Source organism: Dicentrarchus labrax, unplaced genomic scaffold, assembly GCF_905237075.1.
Source record: "Dicentrarchus labrax unplaced genomic scaffold, dlabrax2021, whole genome shotgun sequence".
In the NCBI taxonomy this organism is placed as follows: Eukaryota; Metazoa; Chordata; class Actinopteri; family Moronidae; genus Dicentrarchus; species Dicentrarchus labrax.
Window position 1 is genome coordinate 17,770,703 of NW_026136707.1, and position 23,791 is coordinate 17,794,493.

The 23,791-nt window shown below is 40.8% G+C and overlaps 1 protein-coding gene across 1 annotated transcript in view; it reads left to right on the plus strand.

Annotated features, from left to right (window-relative positions):
• The first annotated feature begins 3,164 nt into the window (after positions 1–3,164).
• LOC127367223 (A disintegrin and metalloproteinase with thrombospondin motifs 16) overlaps positions 3,165–23,791 on the plus strand; it is a 51,535-nt gene continuing 30,908 nt past the window's right edge. Inside the window, exons 1-6 of the mRNA XM_051406903.1 lie at positions 3,165–3,786; positions 3,944–4,034; positions 6,779–7,134; positions 17,596–18,043; positions 20,362–20,564; positions 23,036–23,119. Coding sequence (XP_051262863.1) covers positions 3,703–3,786; positions 3,944–4,034; positions 6,779–7,134; positions 17,596–18,043; positions 20,362–20,564; positions 23,036–23,119 — 1,266 coding nt within the window. The 5' untranslated portion in view covers positions 3,165–3,702. The remainder of the gene's footprint in view (positions 3,787–3,943; positions 4,035–6,778; positions 7,135–17,595; positions 18,044–20,361; positions 20,565–23,035; positions 23,120–23,791) is intronic.

The following is a 23,791-nucleotide window of genomic DNA, read 5'->3' on the forward strand; positions in this document are numbered from 1 at the left end:
GACAGAATTTCTGCAAAGCCTGACTAAACCTTCAATCATCAAACTAGCTGGCAACCAGTGTCTCCCCCTGCTCCATGCTCACCTTCATCTTCCTCTCCCACCTTCCTTCACTCTTGCTCCCTGTCAGCTCCCATCAGCCTCCCCTCTGTGATGCTCAGAAAGGAATTTTACAGCTGCTGTCAGCTTACTATTCACACATGAGGACCAAAACACACAAGCACACGCATACACGAATGTACAGGTTCACACTCATACTAGCGCACAAAGACACATAATGCACATAAATCGCATAAGAGAGCATGCACACAAACGCACATATGCTTACCACAAGCATACTCTCTCATATGCACACTCACACACACGTTGCCTTGATGGCGGTTTTAGACAGCTAATTAAATGAGATGATGGAGTGAAAACTACCTGGAGAGACTAAAGCTGAAAGACCCTTCTTGTGAGACTTGAAGGAATAATTTGACATTTTGGGAAATATACACTTACTAGCATTCTTGTTGTATGAGAAGATTGATGCCGCACTCATTTATTTATGGTAAATATGAAGCTACTGCCAGCAGCCAGCTAGTCTAGCTCACCATGAAGACCAGAAACAGCTAGCCTGGCTCTGTGTAAAGGTAATAAAATCCACCCAACAGTGGCTCAAAAGCATATCTTATTTCTTCATCACTAAATAATTTCTCCAGGAATGGTCATCTTTACACTTCGATTTTGGTGCAGATAAACAAATGACCAGCTTGTCAATGATTCAAATGACAAGCTGGACTACCTGTTTCACCCTGTTTCACCCTGTTTCCAGTCTTTGAGTTAAGCTAAGATACCCAGCTGCTGGCGATAGCTTTGTACTTAGCGAATACACATAGAATCAATCTTTTCAGCATGAAAGCAGATCTTTCCTCTTACAACCGCAGCCAGAAACTTGTACAAAAATTTAAATTGTTGCAGATGAAAAAGATAATTGTTTTAGTTAATTTATTCCTTATTTCAGACCACACTACAGATCAAACTCCTCCTGTTTGCAGATTGTCTAATGTAAATTGATGCACTGTGTGTGAGCTCCCTTTATGCGACAGCTCTTTGTCTTTGTACATCCCCAGATGATATTTTAACAAAAGAGACAGGCAGGCAGACAAACAAGCAGTCAGACAGGCAGGCAGACAGACTAAGAGGCATACAGGAGCTCAGAGGTTCAGAGGTCAAATCACTCACAGCAGCCAGCTCAGTCCAGACTACAGGGGGGGTTCCTTATGCTCAACTTCTTCAAACAATACAGCGTCTTCTCTTTATTTGTAAATCTGCTGTACCTGCACACCCCCCACAATGAAGCAGACAACTGTCAGACTGTTTCAAAGTTCAAAGCTTTGGGAAGTTTCCAATCAGCTGTTTGCTTTTGCATCTAAAGATCTGAATCACACAGAAATATGCTAGCAGTATTTTCATTCACATGATGAAAGTCGCATAGGTGCAGAGTGAGTATTGTACTGCAGTGTGTGCACACGTGTGCGTGTGGGTGTGTGTGTGGGGGTGGGAGGGGGGCAATAACTTCAGCAGCAGCTGACACTGTAAAGATTTCCTGAGCCTCTAAACATATGGTAGGAATTGTCTTCATGATGGCGTTTTATCATTGATTAAATCCAGAATTGGCAAACTCAGGCAGAAATCTGGAAGTAAGTTTTGTATATGTATCACTTTTATAGGCTTAGAGCATATTACTCTCAGGATGATGATGTTCTTACAGTTACTCTTACCCACTTCTTATCTGTGAGGAGTTGCACTCAGGGAAAATGTGGTCATTTGGTTTTGATACTGCAGTATTGTCTCATTTATTCCTATCCTGTCTTTCATAGCAAATAAATTTGTCATGTGTGACATTGCTAATCTAACATGACACAGACCATTTGGACGATGCATCCAACACCTAACACAAACCCTCAGGACAGAGTGTCATATAGAGAGCTGAAGTCCTGTTCCGCTTTTGGGTTTAGCCTCTGTTCCGCTATTGCTCAGTGTAATTTATCACCCTCATCACTCTTTCTAAAACACTGAAAGAGGATACTGGGGGTTTCTTTCCATATCTCAAGTTAAATGGCTATCTACATCTGTGCTGGACACCTGGACACCTGGACACCAAACATACATACAAATGAACTTTTTGTTTAACATTCAATCAGTGTAGCACTCCATTGTGCTTCTGTGTCAGGTATGTTGCTGTTGAATGCTAATAAAATAATTGTGTTGAGATGCTCAAACATGTTCCACATTTTCCAGCTTAGAAATAAAAGATACCCATTAAAAAAAAAAAGACACTAGTGGAATAGAGGCTATAGCTTTAAAAAATGGGTGGAACTTCATAGACCAGCTTGCTTACAACCACCTCTGATTCCTTTCACTCTGATATTCTGACTTTGTGCCAAAAAGATCACACCGTAAACCGTCACACATTTATTTCTCCTGCTGCACAGCAGAAAACTCATCTGGTTTTCTTTTGGGGAGGATGAAATGCTCCAGAATATGAAACAAGCGCTCCCGATCCTTTGGCTCCCACACTCCTAAGCACTTCCATGAATGATTGTAGGGAGTTTAAAAATGTTGGCACTCGGCCTATCACTGCAGCTGCGGAATACGGGAGAGATGGGAGAATGACGAGCAGATTAAACAGGGTCAAAGGTTGAATTTCAGACTGTAATTCATCACAAAATACTGATTACCTGCTTCAGGGTGTAATCTCCAGATCACGTTTTGGGTTACAGAATCCAGACTACTGGATTCAGAAAAAAATTTCATTCCTGTACTCTATACTTGAAATGCATCAAGTGAAGTGGAACAAACATAACAATCTGTTGTTGTTGCAGTCTCCTTACAGTGATGTAAGGAGGAAATGTAATTACTTCATTACCATGCAAGCACACAGAACATTCTACCTGTTTTATTCCTTTCATTACACACTGACTGTTCCTCTCACATACAGCCTCCTGCAACCTGAGAGATGGATACAAACCCCATCTCTCAGCACAGGTGTTAGATGTGATTGGCTGTACAGGCTGTACTTACCACCCACCCCACCACCGCCGCCACAACCCACACCCCTCCTCAAAACACACAGTCCTCAGCAACCTTGTGTTCAGTGCCTTCTCCGCAGGCTCCCGGGGGAGACGGATTCGGACTCAGTGCGACTCTCATAGAAGTCTTGCTATTGCCAAGACAAGACGCAGCCTATTTAAGACAATCACATGATTTCAGTGGGAGTCAAAATGATCCGCGGGGGTCACTGTGTAGAGAGAGAGAGAGCATCAGAGTGAGCGTGTGTGTGTGTGTGTGTGTGTGTGTGTGTGTGTGTGTGTGTGCAGAGAGAGAGAGAGAGAGAGAGAGAGAGAGAGAGAGAGAGAGAGAGAGAGAGAGCAACGTTGATTAGTGGTCGGATTGTCTGAGTGGAAAAAAGGAAAATGACTTGCCGGGAGAGAGGACTTGAGTTCAAGCGATGTGTCGCGTCGGGATACTGCGCTGGGAACTAAATGGAAACCAAAGTGGCCCAAGTGAAGAAGAAGCCTGCATCTGAATCTCGTTGAGGCTTCATTCACCGCAAGTCCTGCACAACTGCTGCTGCTGTCGGACTGCTTTACTGAAGCTCTTTTGACCGCTGGCAAGTGGCCGTGTGATTTAGGCTTCAACTTTAAAAGGTGACCCGCAGAGATGGCTCTCTCGCGGACTGGCGCGGGGTGGAGAAACGGCACACGGCTCCTTTTCCATCTCGTTTGGGTTTTCTCACTGAGCAGAGTAAGTCAGCCGCATTGTCTCTCCCTGCCGCGCCTGCACGCACATGCATGCAGAGCTCAAGTTGTCAACACTTCAAATGACAAAGTCCCTGTGTTATTTCCCATGATATTTTGCAGGATACACAAACCAAGTTATATTTACACTTTCTTCCTTACAGAGCGTGCTTCTGGATAATGGTGCTGACAGAGCTCAATCTCATCAAGAAGCATCGGCCCTGCTCCGATCTCTCAATTTACCTCAACACACAGGTAGGCTGAGTTAGGTGCTGAACAAAAGCTGTTGCCGATTTCAGATCAGTTATTTCTGCAACTGTGTTGACATTTTTCGTGTATGGGAGAGTGCATTATGATTTGCCTGGTTCATGTTAGCTTTTGGTACAATAAGATTAAAAATAAGCATTGTAACGGAAAGCAGCATCAAGCAGCGCTCACCTGCGCTCTGCGTTGCCTCTCTTCACCGCTGGGGGGCGACCTGCACCCTGACACAGAGCCATCAGTGTCTGTCCCTAAATTTGAGCTCCACTTCTGCCTACAGCAGTTTACTTTTGCAATAGAGCAATTTCAGTGACTTTAAAGATTTGATTTGTGGAACTCTTGAACAATAAGCAGTTTATAGAAAATTATCCCCATGTGACATAATATAATTGCTGAATAGCTCAAAGAGAATGACTCCTTTATATATTGGACTTGGAATTTTGTAACTGGGGAGTCACCAAAGCCTTCAATAAAGATGCACTGATGCTTGTTATAGCTGCTTTATGCACAAGACTTTCATCTGTTCTTTGTTTTGTGGATCTAACCCCATGTGGTGTGCTGAGTCAGCAACTGCTTTGGCTGTGCATTCTCCTTCAGATCCTTTTTTTTTTAGTTACCATGAAAAGCCAACATGTAAACAAACAAACAAACATCAAAACTCCTCTCTCTGGTGCACATGTGGAGATGATCCGAAACAGAAGTGAGGGGAACCCCTTACTTCTGTTTCACATCATCTCACAGCCAGTGCTTCAACAACTATTGCTCAGTGTTAATGTGTTTAACATTCATACAGCTAAATTAGAGTGGGTGAGGAGAGGTTTCACATGTGCACAATCTTTTGTTAAGTTTAAGCCAAGGCATTCATTGGTTAGACCCCTTATCAGTACTAATGGCACTCAGGAGCCACTAAACCAACAAACTACCCACTGCAGAATCTTGTCTCAGTCCATCAGACAAGATATATGTGTGTGTGTGTGTGTGTGTGTGTGTGTGTGTGTGTGTGTGTGTGTGTGTGTACTCTGTTCCCGCAGACTCTTGTTTGTATACTGTCAGTCATGGGTCACTGCAGCTGGTTTTTGAGTTAGGGCGGAACAAACACAGTTGACTAGGTGTAACTGTGTGTGGGGGGGGGGGGCACAGAAAAGGTTTGAGACTTAATGTGTTTGCTCTTTGCAGTCCTGTAACTCTCTGGCTCTGGCTGTAACACTTCAAGTGTCAGAGGTTTGCTTCCCATATGCAGTCGTGGTAATGCAAGGTGCTTTAAATAAATGCATCCACTAATAAGTATATGTCATGTTGTGGGTAGGGGCTGTTAGTGTTTGTCAGCTTCAAGATGCACCAAATAGCCAAGTTCAAACCTCAGGCATTCACACTGCCAGTGATGACACACTGTCTGTCACCTTGCATGTTTCTCCCACTGCCAAAATATGTCTGTCTCTGTGCTATATTTACTCATTATTCAGGCTTGCTAAAGCAGGTCCTACTGTATAGTAACAGAGACTGGCTCTCATTGACTGTAAGTCCAAGGTTGCCGTTATTTCTGTGTACTTTCAGCTGATAAAGTGACCACGTATCAGTTTCCCATGGCAAGACTGAACACATTGCAATGGCCATTACAACACTGTAACAAAACCAACAATGACACAGTTTTATTTGTTTGCTTGGTGGTTACTCATAGACCCAAGGTGTATCAAGTGCGTAATATTTCAAGGTGTGTGATGGCCTACGGTACCAGGCTCCCTCTATTACCACAAAATCCCTCCACAGTAGCAAAACTTACTGTGAAATTCTACATAACGTTACTAACAGGATAGGTAAAACAGAAACAATTCACTATTTTAATTAGCATTTTATAAAAAAAATGTGTGCATGCAAGAGGCATGATCTCCAAAGCCCTGCAATGTATGCAAAGCATTTAAGACAATGACACAAGCTTAATTCCTTATGGGATGCCCGCCTTTTCTAGATCAGCCCATTCTTACTTAGAGGATGGACACGAGTGGTGTCTACTGTCATGATTTCCTGTTGAAAACCAATTTGAGTGCAGCTCAAGGGTCAGCTACTCTTTTGATTTGACCTTTGGAGTAAAGCCTGTGCCACAGTGCCATTAGACATTTAACTGATCTAAGCAGCCAGGCCTGTGACCTGCCACCATCTCCCTTTATGACCTGCAGTTATCCAGCCTGAGCTGTAGTAAAAACTGTAGTAAAACACTTGGTCAAACATGATTCACTCTCCGCTAAAGGGACTGTGTTGGAATTGTCTAAAACCCTTCCTTTTCTTGTAACTCTTTCTTGACCCTGCTAGCAAAAGTATATGAGGCAGGTCAAGGAAATTTTACAAAGCAAGGAAAAAAGTTGTAGTTGTTATCCAGTCTGTGATGCCACCAAGAAAGCAGCTGACATAGAACGCATTACATCAGAGTAAATGCTGTTGACAGACCAAATTAGTAAGGACTGACCATGATGACCTCAAGGACAATGTGTTTTATTTTGCCAAGTTGCTTCTACAAAATATAGTCCATGACGTCTAGCATCTCTCATCTCTCCCACTGTGATCCCATATCCCAAATCTGTATTTATTTCATATATCTACTGATTTCTCTCTATATCTGTTGTAATTGCATTTATATTGAATGTTGCAATTGGCATTCTGACAGTTTGCAAACAAGCAATAAATTCCTAATTACCTATTTTTCCCTCTTCTTCCCTTCCTGTGTTCCTTTATCTCTCATCCAGAATTTGAGATTGTATCTCCCTATGAAGTCAGCCACCAAGGTGTTTACATCTCTCATGAAGTGGCCCACCACCAGCGCAGACGCCAGCGCAGATCCTTGACCCCAGATACAGGCTCATCAAACACTGACAGCAGCGAAACCGTCCACTTCCGGCTTAGTGGCTTGGGGCAGGACTTCCATATGGAGCTGAGGGAGGCCTCTGAGAACCTGATTGCACCTGGCTTCACCATCCAGGTCCTGGGAAAGAATGGCACCAAGAGCCTGAGGGCCTACCACCAGGACGACCTCTGCTTTTACCAGGGTTCGCTGAGGTCAAGGGTCAACTCCTCTGTGGCACTGTCCACATGCATGGGGATGGTGAGTCTGAACATGCACAGAGTCGGGTTGCGGGAGGGTTTGGATAAGAAGGAAAGAAAAGGAGTAGAGGCGTCGGAGTTGGGTTGGTGTGTGTTTGCATCAGTGACTAGGACTCCAGGGTCAGTTAATTCAAAAGTATGCATTTTGGATTGTATTTTGTTTTAATTTTGGCAGCATGTCCATTGATCTACCAAGTGAGTACTATAATTGCACTCACTTACCGAGAAGAATTATTGAGCCTGGGAGCCAAATGTAAGAAAATGAGGCTCATCCTGTGACCCCTGATAATATAAACATAGCATTAGTGTTCTTGTCATGCTGAATCCGAGGCAAAGAGAGGTCCATTACCCATTTGGGATTTCAACTCAAAGTTTAGAAAACACTGAATTAGTGCCGAAGACTTAGCGCAGGGTAAAGTAAATGACTGAAATCATAAATACTGGACATACTGGAATATTAGACAAATTACAAATGCCAACCAGATACTGAGCTAAAAGAAAGAGTGAGAGGGGAAATAAGTATCAAAGGGGGAGAAAAATCTGATTGCAGCCAGCCAGTAAATCTAGATAAAACCACATTTTTACAATGAAAGGCACTGTCTTTTCTTTGACACGTACACAGTCATCAAGCAGTCCTTTTGGTATGCTACTGTGTAGTTTCCTTTCACACAGCACTTAAGTGAGTGGATTGTCTGTCTGGTCTGGTCTGGTCAGACTTGTACTTGACTTTAGTTGACTTAAACCCACTGGCTAAATTGGCAAGAAATGCACAGAAGTTTCTTCCTCCAGTCTGCTGTGCATCATTAGTTTTTAGCTCATTCCGTGCATATTGCACTTTTGCCTAAATCAGCTAATGAATAACTAATGAATGGAAAAGTCAAGTCTGTGAACACCACAGAATGTTTGGTCAGTTAGCCAGGAAAGTCCACAAAACACATGCACGCCAAAACATTGTTTTGGTGGTATTTCATCTTCTTATTTAGCACAAAGTATACTGTTTGATCAGCCTTCATGGTCAACACATGAAGTACTGTTCACAGATTTAAAAAAAATATTTTTTATATCTTAACCCTGACTGACTTCTTTTTTTATGAAATGTATAAGGTTCTTAACTCACAAGCAATTAGATCTTTGCAGATCACAGCTGGCACCATGAGTACGGGACTGACTTTGTGCAAATAGCAAAATATAGAAAATTTAATTGAAGTGAATTGTCTTATAAGGAAGGGCGGAGTACAACTGGGTAGCAAACTAACTTGTAAGTAATGCTCATATTAGCATGATATACAACATACTAAAAACTACACAGCTAATAAGAGGATGTCTAAATCCAAAACTGAGCAGATTTATTGGCATTGAAATGATCAGTTAGTAACAGAAATACATGGTTGTTTTTGTGTTGGTTGGGTTGAAGTGTGTGAACCAAAGACTAGCTCTGAATTTGTTCTGGTGGTGTTTGGGGGATATTTTATGTTTTGTTTTTACCTCTTTTCAATATATACATCCAACTTGGACCAGATAAAACTCATTATTATAAGATATAACCTAATATTGCTAACTGTTAAAATTGTAATTAGTGCCCCTGAACTTGTTTGTGTTCTGTGGAGAATGTTGGCTGAGTTTTAAGTCTTGCCTTGGTGGTCCTCCTCCTCTGCATAAATATAAAGGAAACATTACTGTAAGAATGACATTAAGTAAGCCTAAGTGAGCAGCTCCACCCAGTAAGACCCCAAAGTGTTATACTAGCCTTCTTAGCAGTCTGGGCTAGAGAACAAGGGGCTTTATGAGTACACACTAATCCTCTCAGTCTTGAATTCACATACACACACTCATTAAGAACTCAACAATCACTGGAGACATAGTATGGCAACTGGGCGGTAGGCACGCAGAGAAACTGCGTATGTAATGTGACATATTTACACTTAAATGTGAGTGCAGTCTTTCCGTTCATAGCTTGAAAAGAGACAGTGAGTCTTGAGAGCATTCAAGCACGTGGTCATATAAGCTTTGCATCGGAGGACCACAGCAGGAAAGTCATTTAGTCATTAAAATTTGCTGCCTTTTCACAGGTTTAACCAAACAAATTCCTTAAAAATCAATAAGACCACATTTCACTTCAGCATGGCTTTTCAGCGTTTTTAATCACAATACATTTCAGGCCTGCCATTGCTGGTTTTCTGTTTATATTTTCATTGTAAAGGACGTCTGCTGTGTCTGAGAATTGCCCTCCTAAACTACAGACAGAGAATGGCAAATCTCCAGGGATGCTTCTTCTTCTTCTTCTTCTTCTTCTTCTTCCTCTTCTTCTTCTTCTTCTTCTTCTTCTTCTTCTGTGTGTGTGTGTGTGTGTGTGTGTGTGAGAGAGAGAGAGAGAGAGAGAGAGCTTTGTCTGTGTGTGTGTGTGTGTGTGTGTGTGTGTGTGTGTGTGTGTGTGTGTGTGTGTGTGTGTGTGTGTGTATGTGTGTGCGCGCGCGTGCATGTCTGCATTTCAGACCAGAGCCCAATAAAACATTCAGCCAAAAGGTCCAGGGTTGCAGAGACTGTAAATGTGGTTCTCACGACTGAGGCTGGCTAGGATGGACTGGGTCAGTACATCAATGAGAAAGTGACTTTTTCTGATGTGAATTAGGGAACTGCAATGCTAAATCAGCAGACAAAGATATTTAGACAACTGGGGAAAACTAAAAAATACTTATAATTTTTCAAAAAATGCTAAAATATCTCTTATCATGCACTGAACTGCATATTTTTCCCAATATACATTTTCACAATGTGACTTCAACATTGAATATAAGATGTGTTGTGTGTGTGTGTGTGTGTGTGTGTGTGTGTGTGTGTGTGTGTGTGTGTGTGTGTGTGTGTGTGTGAGACATGCACTCGTATAAACATAGTATGCTTTGTGTGTGCTCCAGATGTTCCAGATTATGTATGACTTGCTAACAAAGTTCACTAGGCCACCTGAGAGCTCATGGGAGACCTTGCACTTTGGTCAGATTTCTATTTGGCAGGAGGCAGGTAAATATTGACCAGAGGAACCCAGATCGATAGCTGTATCACTGAGAGCACCTGGCCTCCAGCTGCACCATGTTACTGCTTATGAGATCATTTCATCACCAGTTTTTGCTCTGTCACTGAAACATTTTATTTGATAAGGCAATTATGTTTTCAGAATTGAATGTGACCTAGAAATTGCACATAGACAGCTCCTTTCTATAGAAAACCTTACTTACTACCATGTTTACCATGGTAGCATACAGTGTAATGATGATTTGTTGTTGGCATCATTGTTTGCCATACATTAGCTTTAATTGCATTAGTTGCTGTAAACACTGTGGGACTTTAATAGTTTATAATGGTTCTCATTTGGGTTATTTTGTGTAACGATGGAAATCTTTGTAGTCGTCCTTGTTGTAAATGATGGATTAATAATAGATTTAGAGTGACTAACACAGCCTGTCTCTTAGTGTTTTCTTAGGCTGGCTGATGGATGCAACAAGAATGATAGAAGAAAGATCAGTGAAAGAGAGAGAAATGTAGAAATGAAGGCTATAAGGAGGATCATTGTTCCCTCCTTGGCATTTTGAGGTGCTGAAAACCCCCTTGTAAGGAGTGTTATGTTGTAAAGCTTATGTATAAGTTGCCTTTTCAACTCCCCTCCTCTGGCAGCCCATATAGTGGTTAGTCCTGCTTTGATGACAGTAGGGAGTTCAACCATAAAAATATCATACTTACAAGCAGTAATTGGTGGAATCGAAGAAGCAGGCCAATCCCACTGACTCTGTTCACCTGCCAAATGGTTTGAAAATCTGCACAGTGACACACATGTGGAAGAGGAGATCATAAAGCAGGTCCTTCTCTGGGTCGACTTTATGCTGCAGCATAATCCTCTTTAGTCTGGCTTTTATGGGGGTGAGGGAGTTGAGGGGTGAGTAGAGTGCCATGCAGGCATTGCACTCTGACAACATGAATCATTGTTAAATCATGTTTTCCCCTGTATATGACATCTTGTGTGATTTTTAGCCATGTAGGCAGGATTGGCCAACACGTTTGTAAATACATTCATTGTCTAGATAGTCAGATCACCGACTTTAGTGATCCTTTTTCTGGTAAACCTTTCATTTAGTGCAGTCACCAGGTCAAACTTTCAATTTGTCCAATACTTTGCTATGACTAATTACCCATCAGCCTCAGCTGTACTTTGTGTTTATTGCTTATCAAGGTTAAGATTATATCTCCTTAACTCCAGCTAACTTCAAGTTAGCATTTAGCTCAAAATGCTGCTGTGCCTCACAGAGTCACTAGAGTGGCTATAGATTCATAGTTTTGTGAACTTAGAGAGTCATCTGTCATCCTACACAAACTAGAAACAGGTACCTGCATGATTCGGTGTTTTGTGTGTACAATATTTTGTTGTGTGTGAACCCCAGAAGAGTAGCTGTTACCTTAGTGCCAGCTATTAGGGAACTAAGAATAAAGAACAAAAAATAGTTTTACATAACCATTTTCTGTACACATTTACATGTTTTAGGTTGAGGGTAACGTGCATAGAATGTCCTATAAAGCCACTCAGCCAATGTCTATTCCACATCTAGTACTTTTTTTGTGGATTCCATTAATGTCAAAATAAAATTTCCTCTATAATTATCACATAACCATCCATCACTTTGTAAACTAATAAACATTAATAGGGGACACTTCTAGCTTTTGTTTCTGTCTATTGCCTCTTATCCCTGAGCTTCACATAGGCCACATCAGTATCTTGAATCTAATTTCACGCAGACTTGTATGCACACCTTTCTTTTGTACCAAAGGGAACTGCTAAATGTCCTCCCACTACAAATCACTTGGAGGTCATGTGTTTTCCTCTTGTAAAAGGACGGGTGTGTTTCTTACCTCGGGCCTTGTAGTAGTACTAATAATAGAATGCTGCACACTCGACCCACCTCTGGGATTTCCAAGAATATAAGAGGGATAGTCTATTGATGTGATGTGATGAAGCTTTGGAAAGCAGGCAGCAGGCAGTGTGGTCTTGGCAAGGTACTATAATCAATTTTCAAAACTCAGTCATACATCAATCAAATCATCTAATTGTTAGCCCCCTGGTTTTATCAACTGCTAACATCACCTAAGTGTTTTGGCCATACGCAGTAGATTAGCATATGTCTCTGAGATTGTAATTAAGTCAGTTTGGAACATTGGTTGTTTCCAGATTGATAGATCTCCAGTTGGTGTAGTGTGTTCTAGACAGCTGGACAGCAGATGACTAAGGTACAGCCGGAAGTGAAATAGCTAATCAATTAAGAAATTGTGCCTAGTCAGAGAATCATTCCCAGTTTTCCAATAAGCCCTGTCAACATTGAGCCAAAGTTTGAATTCCTGCCTTCAACTGCAAGAAATGTAGCCATCATGAAACCAGCTTGCATGAACCAAACTCAGCATTATTAAGAGTTATGGCAGCACTTTGGTCTGTCAAATAAATGGTTGTTGTTCTTGTGTTTTTGATCTTGAAGTTGCAATGCTATTGAAGAAGAGCCTTTTAACTTCCCCACTTTTCTTTCCTTTTTTTTCTTTTTTATACTAAAATTGTCTGTGTCTGTTTTGTTTTTAGGTGCAATGTATAAATAAGGGGGGTTAATAAGAAAATCTCATTATTATTCTATTTACTGTATTAAACTCTCAGTCATACTTCTCATATGCTTTGGGTGAAATAAAAAAGTAAGCTTGGACCAAAAATCTAAGTAATACATTCAAACTCTAAGTAAGTATGGCAGTAAGTCTCTTTTGGTCCACATTATGGGCAGCAATTTAAAAAGAGGTAGACAGAACGAAGGGGAGAACCATATACTGCACACAGTCAGGTGCACCTTATAATGCACTGAATGCTTCCCCCCTCAGTTCCGTTTTCCTACAGTTTTTTCCCGCCCCCCAACCCACCATTCCTGTCACTGCTTGTCTGGATGTGTCTGACTCCAAAGAGTCCAGCTGTTTGCGCCCTCCCAAGTAGTGTTTCAGCATTTTATGACTGCTATTTGCACCTCGTAGAGCACAGTTTGTAATCTGATGACTTTGGCTATTTAGGAGAGGCAGTAGCTGACCTAATCTCCTAACATAGTGACTTGCATACACACATACTCTGAAGAAGTAGCGAGTGCATGTTATTTTATATAAGGACCAGCTTGAGTTTAAAGACTGTGCAGAGTTTGCAGACTAAACACATCATAAAAAGATTATCTATGAGGTATGTTGGTTGTTAGGTTTGGGAAGACAAAGAGGATGCATGCTGCTTTGTTTAAGACAGAAACCTTTTGAATTCACTGTACATACAGTGCACTGCTATCACATATGGTTTTCTGTACTACACATAAAAGCTTATTCTGCGCACTAGATAGAAAAAGTTGCATCCTGTTAAATAATACAACATCAACATCTGGATTAAATATCTTAAACACAGGACAAAAAACACAAAGACAGTATTCATTAAACAAAAAGGGGCATTGATCTGTCTTGAGGAGAAACAGTCCATCCAGGCAGTGTGACGTAGATGAAACAGAAACAAGAGGATGTGTGGAGAGTGACTCATGCTTCTTGTTATGATTGAGTGTCAAACAAAAGCCATACCAGTAGCTCAACCATAATTTACAGAAATCATGAGATTATGGAAAATCATCATTAGAAATGTAATAAGGAACCAAAATTTGAGAAGATATGGGTTGTCATAAACATATTTCAGAGTTTAGTATTTAGTATAAAAGGTGGAATCGATGACTTAGGTTTCACTAAATACAGTAAATTCCTACAGAATGTAGGGAGAGTTGACAGTATGTGGTTGAAAATAATCATACAGATTGATCTCCATAAATCACTTGTTTTGCTGAGGGACCCTGGAATCAGAACCTTATTAAAGACCCCTTAAGATCTCCAGGACCCTATCTGGCAATAATTGTGTAACATATCAGACAATACATTTTGATGGACAGTATAAAAGAGCCAGTGAATCTTGCACTTGAAATGACAGCCAAAACAGCCTCAAAACTTCAGAACCAAAGACAGACCAGAAAAGACAGATCAGACTGAATATAGAAACTGTAGAATATAACATGTGCATGCACTGAAAGGGGAGAGACAGAAGTGGCTGTCAGACAGTGAACATTGTCACCATGAAATGCAGTCATAGCTATCATGATGTTCATGCCTGTTGACATGCTTCAAATTGACTTGTTAAAAAGGCTTTGGCTAAGGTTGCATCATTTTTTGAATTACTACCTCTGCATGATTTTACTGAATTGTTTGTTGCATGCATGCATGCATATCTGCATACTGTCCTGAATAGTGTTGTATGCAGATATAAACAACAGTGAAAGCAAAGCCCTTTTTGGAAATTTCTTACTTCATGAGTTAGTTGGAGTTGGCGGTGGGGTTCAAAATAAGCTAACTGTAAGTAATCCAGCTCTGTGCATATCTTCACAGTAAATACACCATTCTTCTTAAGACTGAATGTCAGCCAGATGACCCTGTCAACTCCAGACTACTCTTAAATATATATCAGAACATGGCAGTTTCTATAACAACTCCTAACTAAACAGTCAAGTCTGCAGGCTGCAGGTGCAAGCCCTATGATTGTATCTTTCCATCATGGATTTCCTCTTTAATCTGTCTCATCTCCTTTTACTGCCATTGGAGTGACCTGACCAAAAATAACCCCTGATGACAAAAACAACATAAAAACGACAATTTCCTTTTATTCCCCTCCTCTAAAGCGTCAACTCTCTACTACTAGGATCAAGATACTAAATCACCAAAAACTTTTGTGTTAACTATCACATGGCACCAATTTTCCTTGGATAGCTGCCTGAGCTCCACACTAATGCCCCAATGCTAACCCCCCCTCCAAAACCACCCACCCAGATAGAAAACGTACTTAGCATGAGAAATTTTCAAGGTTGACAGCAACGCAGTTCAGGTCAGAGGCCTCACCGTGACTTGGAACCGAATTGTGACAATCGCCTGTGATTACACAGCGCCGGGGCGGGTGCCATTCGGATGACAGGATCACGCACCGGTTGTCACATGTGATTGTAAACCAACTATCCTGGCTGTGGTTCCCGGCAAGGATTATTTCTTGACCGTTGGCAGGCAAGCTGCAGTACAGAGGAAGGTGGTAATGCTTTAGCAAGCCTCTTTCTTCTTTCTTTCTCTTTTTTAAAATAATTGATCCCCCACCCTCTGCTTTCTTATTCCCCAAAGAAAACTGGAGTGTATGTATCAGGGTCCGTCATTAATAGTTAGTGCAACATTGTCATGAATGGCGAGGAAAACCACAGCTGTGCTTTTCTGGGGGGTTTCACGGAGAGCAATAGAAATGACAGTGCTGGCGAGTTGCTGATGTAGCAAAATATGAGACATGTCTGAGACATGGGGACTTCATTATAAGGTATCCATTGTTTTTTGTTTGTTTTTTAAAGGGCCTAAAAGATTATAATCATCTCAATAAGTACTGGGCCAAAAAGTGTGTTTCCGGCTGTAAATATGTCTCCAAATGTATTTTTGCATCAGTGTTTGTGGTTAGGTTTTGTCTGTCAAACACCAGTTACTGTTCACTGGGAAATGATCATTATCTGACACGGTAACACCTGTAAACAACCACTGCTCTCCACTGGCTTGCGGTAAGGGCATAAAATGCGGAGTTCAACAAGCTGTCCTACTCTTTAAATTTTCTCTATGTTCTCTCTTTTGTTGTTAGACTATGCAAAGTTTGAGCATTCATATTTTTATAACATTTAAGTGACTATGCCAGTTTGGTTGCTGTTGAACCATTAATGCACAAATTCGACATAAATGCATGATCACTTTCTTTAGCCGCACTGCGTGATGAAAGCTGTAAAATGTACAGTCATTGCGGTCACAGCTCAGAAATCTGTGTTGGCTTGTATTCTCAGATTTCATCATTTTCAAATTCAGTGCTTAATACACTCACAGTATTTTCCAAGGACTTTTTCCACTGGTTTCCTGATCTGTGGTTGATAGGCTGGCGGATAAAGAGGCCTGGGTTAGTGAGTGATGATGAAATGGGGAAAATCTATAGTAAGAAAAATTATAGCAACATCAAACACATCGCCACAAGAATTGCAACAAGGGACACTTGAATACACACACACACACAGATAGGCACAAATCTGCACACATTTAAATGTTCGGTTGCAGATGTATATCTGTCTTCCCAGCTTCCGCCCTAACCCTTTGTTGTCCCACATATGCACATCCGCCTTGTACTGTGCTGAGACTGTCATACACACTCACCCTGGGCCAGCCACACCACTGCCACTGTGTCAGTCTGTTCCTGTCAGCCAGCGGGTTGGCCGCAGTGATGAAGGACCTCACACTCTACTCAGTGAAAAAAAACCTGAGTCAATTAAACGTATTTTAGGGAAACCGCTATTTCTGCCAAGAACAGTTACAGTCCAAACACTTTCGTGCCAGTTGACTGTCAACACAGATGTGGTTCGTGTTTGGAGAGACTGGGAGAGACAAAGAGAGAGGCAGAGAGCAAAGGAAAGTAATCTCCAAGTGTCTGAATCAGCTGTGTTGATAGAAGTTTATTGAAAAGGGAATATGAAAAAGAGACAGAGACAGGCTGAGATAGAGAGAGAGAATAAGGTCAACCTAACAAAACCCGTGTTGAACCTTTAGAGATTTATAATGGGCTTTCCCAAAACTTCTTCTCTCCTAAAATGTAATGCATAAGGCACTGGTACTTAAAGTGGGGCCCTCCATTACAGCAGTTTCAAAGAGTGAGAAATGTTCTAAGAATGTACTTTTAAAAGGGGTTTGTTACATATTATATTAGGATGATACAATTTTTTCGCTAGATTTCTAATGCGTCTAAGTAAGTGAGGAATGTCTAAAACCTCTAGAACTGTGAGCGTATACATTGTTTACACGAGAGATGCCACCTCCTTTCATTCTCACACGGGCCCATTTGTTTGAAACTCGTTCTGTCTGACTGAGTCTTATTTAGATTTTGCTGAGATAACGTCTGACCCTGAACAGCAAAACAGATGTTGAACACGAAGAAACACTTCCAGTAATTGCGCTGCACAGAGGTTTAGGGGAGGGTTAGGTTCGCCATGACCCGAGAGTCAAATTTTGACCAACTGCTGACAGAGACAGATTGGGAAGCTAAACTAATAGTTGAAGGTTATTGTTCTGTTTGACTGCAGCCCTTTAGGCTATTTTTTGGGAAAAACATATACTCTACAGGCCTTTTTTAAATATGTTATGGCACAGGTGTAGCTATTTGAATAAAGGCAGGACAAGTAGATGTAAATATTTAAGTCAGTACACAGTTTTGATAAATACTGTATATTTATGGATGCAAAATTGTACACATATTTCTGTGTCCCTGTTTGGCTTAGTTGAAGAGATACTGCTGTAAAGCTGATGGGACTTTCTGTTTTGCCTCTAGTCAGGTTTGATCAGAACACAGGATGCAGACTACTTCCTAAGACCTGTGTCCCGCAGCCTTGCTCAGAGAGAGAACTTTACAGCGCCCTCCAGTCACCAGCCACACATCCTCTACAAGAGCGAGAGAGACTCCCGGGCAGAGCAGAGCGGTAATGACCCTCGGGTGCTTCAGAAGAGATCTTCAGATTCCACTCATCACAAACCACACCGACACTTTGTCACAAAGAGATCCATAAGCTCACATACGGACTCCACCTACAACACGTTTAATGAAGATCAACAGAGGGGCCTGCGAAAAGAGCAAAGTGACATGCATGGCTATCACCATGGCAACGGCGACCATATGGAACATCATGCCGATGGCCATCACCACAACAGTTATCACCATGACAATGACTACAGGCGTGGAGAGAAGCAGAGGCAACACTTCTGCGGGAGAAGGAAGAAATGTATGTAAGGGCAATTTCTCATTCTAATCCACATGTAGCATTATTAGAGTCCAGTTCTCTTCATGAGATATGTTTATTATATTCATATATACATACATATATATGTATATAAGTAACAGGGAGACTGTAGACTGACAGACTCACACATTTTTCTGGTTAATGTCTTTTGAAATACTTCAACAACCCAATAATATTTTAGAATGAGGCTTACTCACCTCTTTTGTCCCACCTAAGGGAAATTTGCTTCTTTTTTTGTTTTTTACTTAGCATATTTTGTAATGAACATTTGACACTTAAATAAGAATGTTCCCACCTAGACATACCTATCACATTGCATATTCTAGACACTGTCGTAATATTCTTAAATTTCCAGATGTAACTAAATGACTGGTTTAAGAAGTTAAGCCACATTTTAAGGAATTACCACACCACTTACAATGTCATGGAGAAAGGAGAAAAGATTGACATATGATAATAATTCTATTTGTTGACATTTCCAGTTAACTCTAGCAGTCAGCCCCCCAGTGTTGTGGTTGGTTGGTGTAAGGGGACAGAGACACCACTATTAATAAGTTCACAGATCAACGTTATTAAAGTTAATGCCAGTATTACCATGAGTCGTTACGTTCTGCAAGATGCTTACAGTACTTGTGTAGTAAGAACACCACATGGGGTATCATTAAGCAGACTAACACTAACATTTTAACACATCATTAGCTCCTGTTGTGTTAAAGAGAGAAAATGCGTGTTTTTACTGACTTAACAGAAGGGTAGTTTATACATCCATTCCTGCAGCTTTTTTTTAACTGACTTCATTTTTGACTTATCAGTCATTTTTTAACTGAGAAGATGTTGTAACCTTTGAACACAATATCAAATTGACATGTTTGGTAAATTTCCATGGAAAAGGATCTGGAGGTTAGGACGTTTTCAAAGGAGGTTTTAATTTGTATTTTTATGTGATGTAAAATATTTCCTCTGAAGATTATTATCTCAATTTATGTTGACGTTTTTGGTGACATTAGTGACATGACCAGTGAAAGGTTAAGGGAAATGTTTAACATTCACGTTACACTGTGACAAATGTTTGCTCTCAAGAAATTACCACAAGATCAGTTAACATCGCCGGTGTCAAGGGGGTCATTGGAAAGAGAGGAGGCAGGGATTGGACTGGTACCACCGCCATTACCCTGCAGAACCCCAGCTGTCTGTCCCTTGTGAAAACACAGTGATGTTTACATTCCCATAGGATGACTTCACTGAACACCTGTGCCATGTTTTAGTCAAAAAAAGGCACTTTGGTCGCTCACCTGCTGTCTGCCTATATAAGCAAACCTTCTAGCCTTTATAGTTTATCGCTGCCAGGCACTGATGGGTGAAAGCTTTGATAACCTGAAAACATTGAGGTGATTATGTCACAAGATAAAGTAGTTTTAGGCTTTGCTTTGACTGTACTATTGACTTTGTGTCATGTAGAAGTGAATATGTATCGACAGTATGGTATGGATGTGACACATTTTTTACCAAAGGCAGCCTGGCTTCTAAAGGAGAGCTAAAAACAAGGCCGAGCTGGGCAAGATTAAGTGTGTGTCTGAGTCACATGTTTACTTAACAAAGTGCTGATAAGTTTTCACAATAAGTTCGTATTGTGAATTTATTATTGCAATTTATGTCATCATTTTTATAGTTTCCCTATAGTGGAAAAAAAGCTTATCTTATCTATGACACACTGACATAATTTTGGGCACCATTCAAAATGACCCCTATTAACACTGAATTCAAAGCTTTCATACAACTGTTGCACACGGAGAAAGAGAAAGTAAAGTGTGCAACCACATACTGTAGTTTCACACTTTACTTAATGGTAGCATAACACTGAGACTGCCAGAGTCAACAACAGAAAAAAAGCTCAGTTTGCAGTTTATCCATGACATCAGGTCATGAAAGTAAGAGTATAGTTAATCATCCAGAATGGTTGTCAGCTACATGCCAGAATCGCTGGTTAACAGTCGCAGGCAAAGTCTAGTGGCTATAGGTTAATTTCAAATATTGTGCAACATATAGTATAATCAGCTGTGGGAAGGAACGCTTGTATATTTTTAATGGACGTCATAACTGCTATATAATTGCCATTATATGTCCGTTGCTTTTTCTTTCATCAATCACAACCTACTATACGGTACAATAATCATGTTGACTCTGCAGCCACAGTGTGCTTCAATTTAATTCAGTTTGTTCAATAGTTGTTCCCTTTTTTTCAAAACAGGCATTACATATTGCATTTTCACTCCCTTTTTCCTCTATCCTGTCATTTTCAGACATGCCCAAACCTCCAGAAGGGGATGTCTTTATCCTTCCAGATGAGTACAAGTTCGTTCCCAGGAACAAAAGAGCCGTGCTCATGAAGAACGAGGGCAATCAGAAGCTCAATGTGGAGATGCTAGTGGTGGTGGACAGGAAGATGATGGACAACCACGGCCATGAGAACATCACCACATATGTTCTTACTGTGCTAAATATGGTGAGGGAACGCTAATGCAGTACAATGTATGACACCATAGGCGCTAAAATAAAAACAGAAATAGAAGTTTATAGATTTTATTGGAGGTGTGATATTTCCTGTTTGTGTAAACCAGACGGTAGGCCTAATGTCAGTCTGTGACTGTAATATCTCTACTATCATTTGATGGACCGGCAAATGTTCTCCACCGTGAGATAAACATTTGTTATTTATTGTGAAATGTCTCAACAACAATTGGGCGCAGACTCCCCCCCCCAAGAACTTAACTATTCATCTAGCGCCACCATCAGATCAAAATGTTAATATTTCCAATAGGGTACTTTGTTTTCTGACTTAATGCCTAAAAAAGACTCAGCCTAAGCTATACTTTGTGTTTAGTGCTAATTAGCATATGTTAGCATGCAAAAAGGAGACTGTCATTGTGAACATGTTAGCATGCTGTTGTTAGCATTTAGCTCAAAGCACCGTTGTACAGAGCTGCTAGTATGGCTGCCTCTCGTAACAAATGTGATGTAGGATGTGTTTCCTACGCCATGTCTTTCAGCTTTGTGTAAGAGAGGTGAGTCTTGCGCAATGTAACAGTAGGCTACTACAAAGCTGTGTTAGCTAGCAGTGGCTTTCCTCCCAAGTGAAGTTTTGGCGTGTTATAGGCCTACAATTGCCAAACTTTAGCCTGACTTCAAACGTATATGTTTTGTCATTATTCAGCATGTAAAGGGAAAACATCAGCAAATATTAATTTGGAAGCCATATATAAATGTATTTGAAGTTTGCCATCGCTTAGGGTTTAGTGACTTGACACCCCTGTCTTTCATTCATGTCCTATCAGACAGAGCACATCTGAAAACATGAAACTGATATCTAGGCGAGATCAGCGTCCCCCCCATCCCTCTCAGCTGATCTGCAGGCAAATTCCATCACGCTCGTTTTGCTACTTAATGACTGACTGACAAATCCAAAGATAATCCGTCTATTTTGAAAACATAGTTCCCTTTAGTAGAAACCAAGTTGGAGCAGTCACAGCCCACCTCAGAGGAGTCACCTAAATAAAGTATGGAGTTTCAAAGAAAACACCCAACCCCCTATACCCAACCTGCCAGATCTCATGGGTCTTAAAACGACTATTTAATACTTGTTGAAAATTAAATCTGATATGCCGTTGCAGCATTTGCATAGATTTATGTTTTCTTCGTAGCAGAGTGGAAAGACTTCAAAATGTTTTTGTAATTACTGCTTTTAAAAAACACACTGTACATTATGTACCACAAAACACTGAAGCTCTATGGAAACTGGTGATTGTTTTTTTATGAGGCAGTGAAAACACAGTGATTCACCGTATCTGTTGAATGGTGCAAATCTGAAACTCTGTCAAACACTGCTGTTCCAGGAGATCTTAGTTTAAGTAAGTGGTTTTGATTGCCTCTTTGACCTCAGAATTTTGCTCGAATTCGGTAACAAACCACAGCCATGTGCCTCCTCATGAGTCAGTGTAGAGGAAGACCAAACATCAGGAACATAAGGAACGAATGAGAGTGTTCCTTAAGGGGGAAAAAAAGGTTTAGTGAGTGGCACCTGAGGTATTCACAGGGCCCGAGAGAAAGACAGAGAGCGAACAAGAGCAAAAGATGAGGAGTCCACTTTCAAAGCCCAAACTGTTATGATTGATGGTCAGATATCCCTGTGAGTACAAGAAGCTGAATTAGAAACAGCAGTTGTGGCTGTCATACCTCACCGATACCATCAAAAGGGGTTTGTGTGTTATTTCTACAAGAATGTCAAGGTGTGTTGTCTGATACATTTGGCACAGACCTCTCTATTGTATCTGTCTACATGGTGCAGGAATTTATGGATCAAAAGTACAACAGTATTGATATCAACACTTAAAGGTCCAGTATGGCTCTATAGGCAGAAATGGAATATCATAATCATAGGTATGTTTTCATTAATGACCTGAATATAGGCAAGGCCTCCCTTGGAGTCTGCCATGTTGAACCACCATGTTTCTACAGCAGCCCAGAAGAGGCAAACCAAACACTGGCTCTTGGTAAGGGGGTTGCAATCAGCAACTACACCACTGGATGCCACTAAGTCTTACACATTGGACCTTTATTATAGTGCAGGCTTGACCCATTGATGAAAATATGGTTTCACATTTACGTTCAGACAGAGAGAAATAATAATTGTAGTTAGAATTACTGAGTTCTTCAGATCAAATAAAGGAAGAAATCCGGTTGGACGCTGTGATTATTTGTTACATTGTAAGGGGGTAATGGGGAGTTGTTGTTTTTTTGACACAGTAAGGAAAATATTTATTTAGTTTGGAAGATGTGACATAATTTGAAAAAATGTGAGCCTATGCTTTAACTGTGATAAAATTCACTTTAGAGAAAATGTTACCATTATAACTAACTGAACACTACACTGAACTGTGTAGTATGGTTAGTAATATGTAATAACCTGTTTGTTTCTAGGTCTCTAGCCTCTTCAAAGACGGTACGATAGGGGGGAACATTAACATCGTGATAGTGGGCCTTGTGCTTCTGGATGAAGAGCAGGTGAGCATCACAAGCTGTTGGGGTAAAACCCTAATATGTCAAAAAACACCCAGCCTCTCAAAGAGCAAACACTGTGATTGATGGCTGCATTTTAAAATGGGTTTGTGGGGTTAAAAATGTCACACATAAAGGGCTTTGTATTCATACATACACCAGTAACTGTGTATGTCCTTCTGTGTTAGCTGTACACGTCATGGGGCTTCAGACACGAAACACAAAAAGCTGCAAAAAAAAAAAAAAAAAACCCAGATCATTTGTTTGTTTATTTGTTTCCATGCCTGAAGGTCCTCTCTTAGGTCTTTCAGATATTTTCCCGGGGTAGTCCTAACTACTAAGGATTTTTACAGTGCTTAATTATAGGGGATACATTTACTTGGATCTTTGCCAGATTTGGGGAGGGAAATTCTCATACGGTGCAGGAGATGGAGGGACAGCTCGAGTACAAGAAAAAAAGAGAGAGAGGGACATGAAGCAGAGAGAAAACAGGTGGGGTACTGTCAGAGGAAAAGTCAAGCAGGCCGAGGAGAACGGATTCTGGTTTCCATCCACCTGCGATGTTAATAGATTTCAGTCTTCCTTAAGAGGCAATTATCAGCAAGAGGAATGTCAAAAATGGCAAAAATGTCTGAGATGTTTGTCCTTCTAGCAGAAACACTTATTTTATCAGTGTCC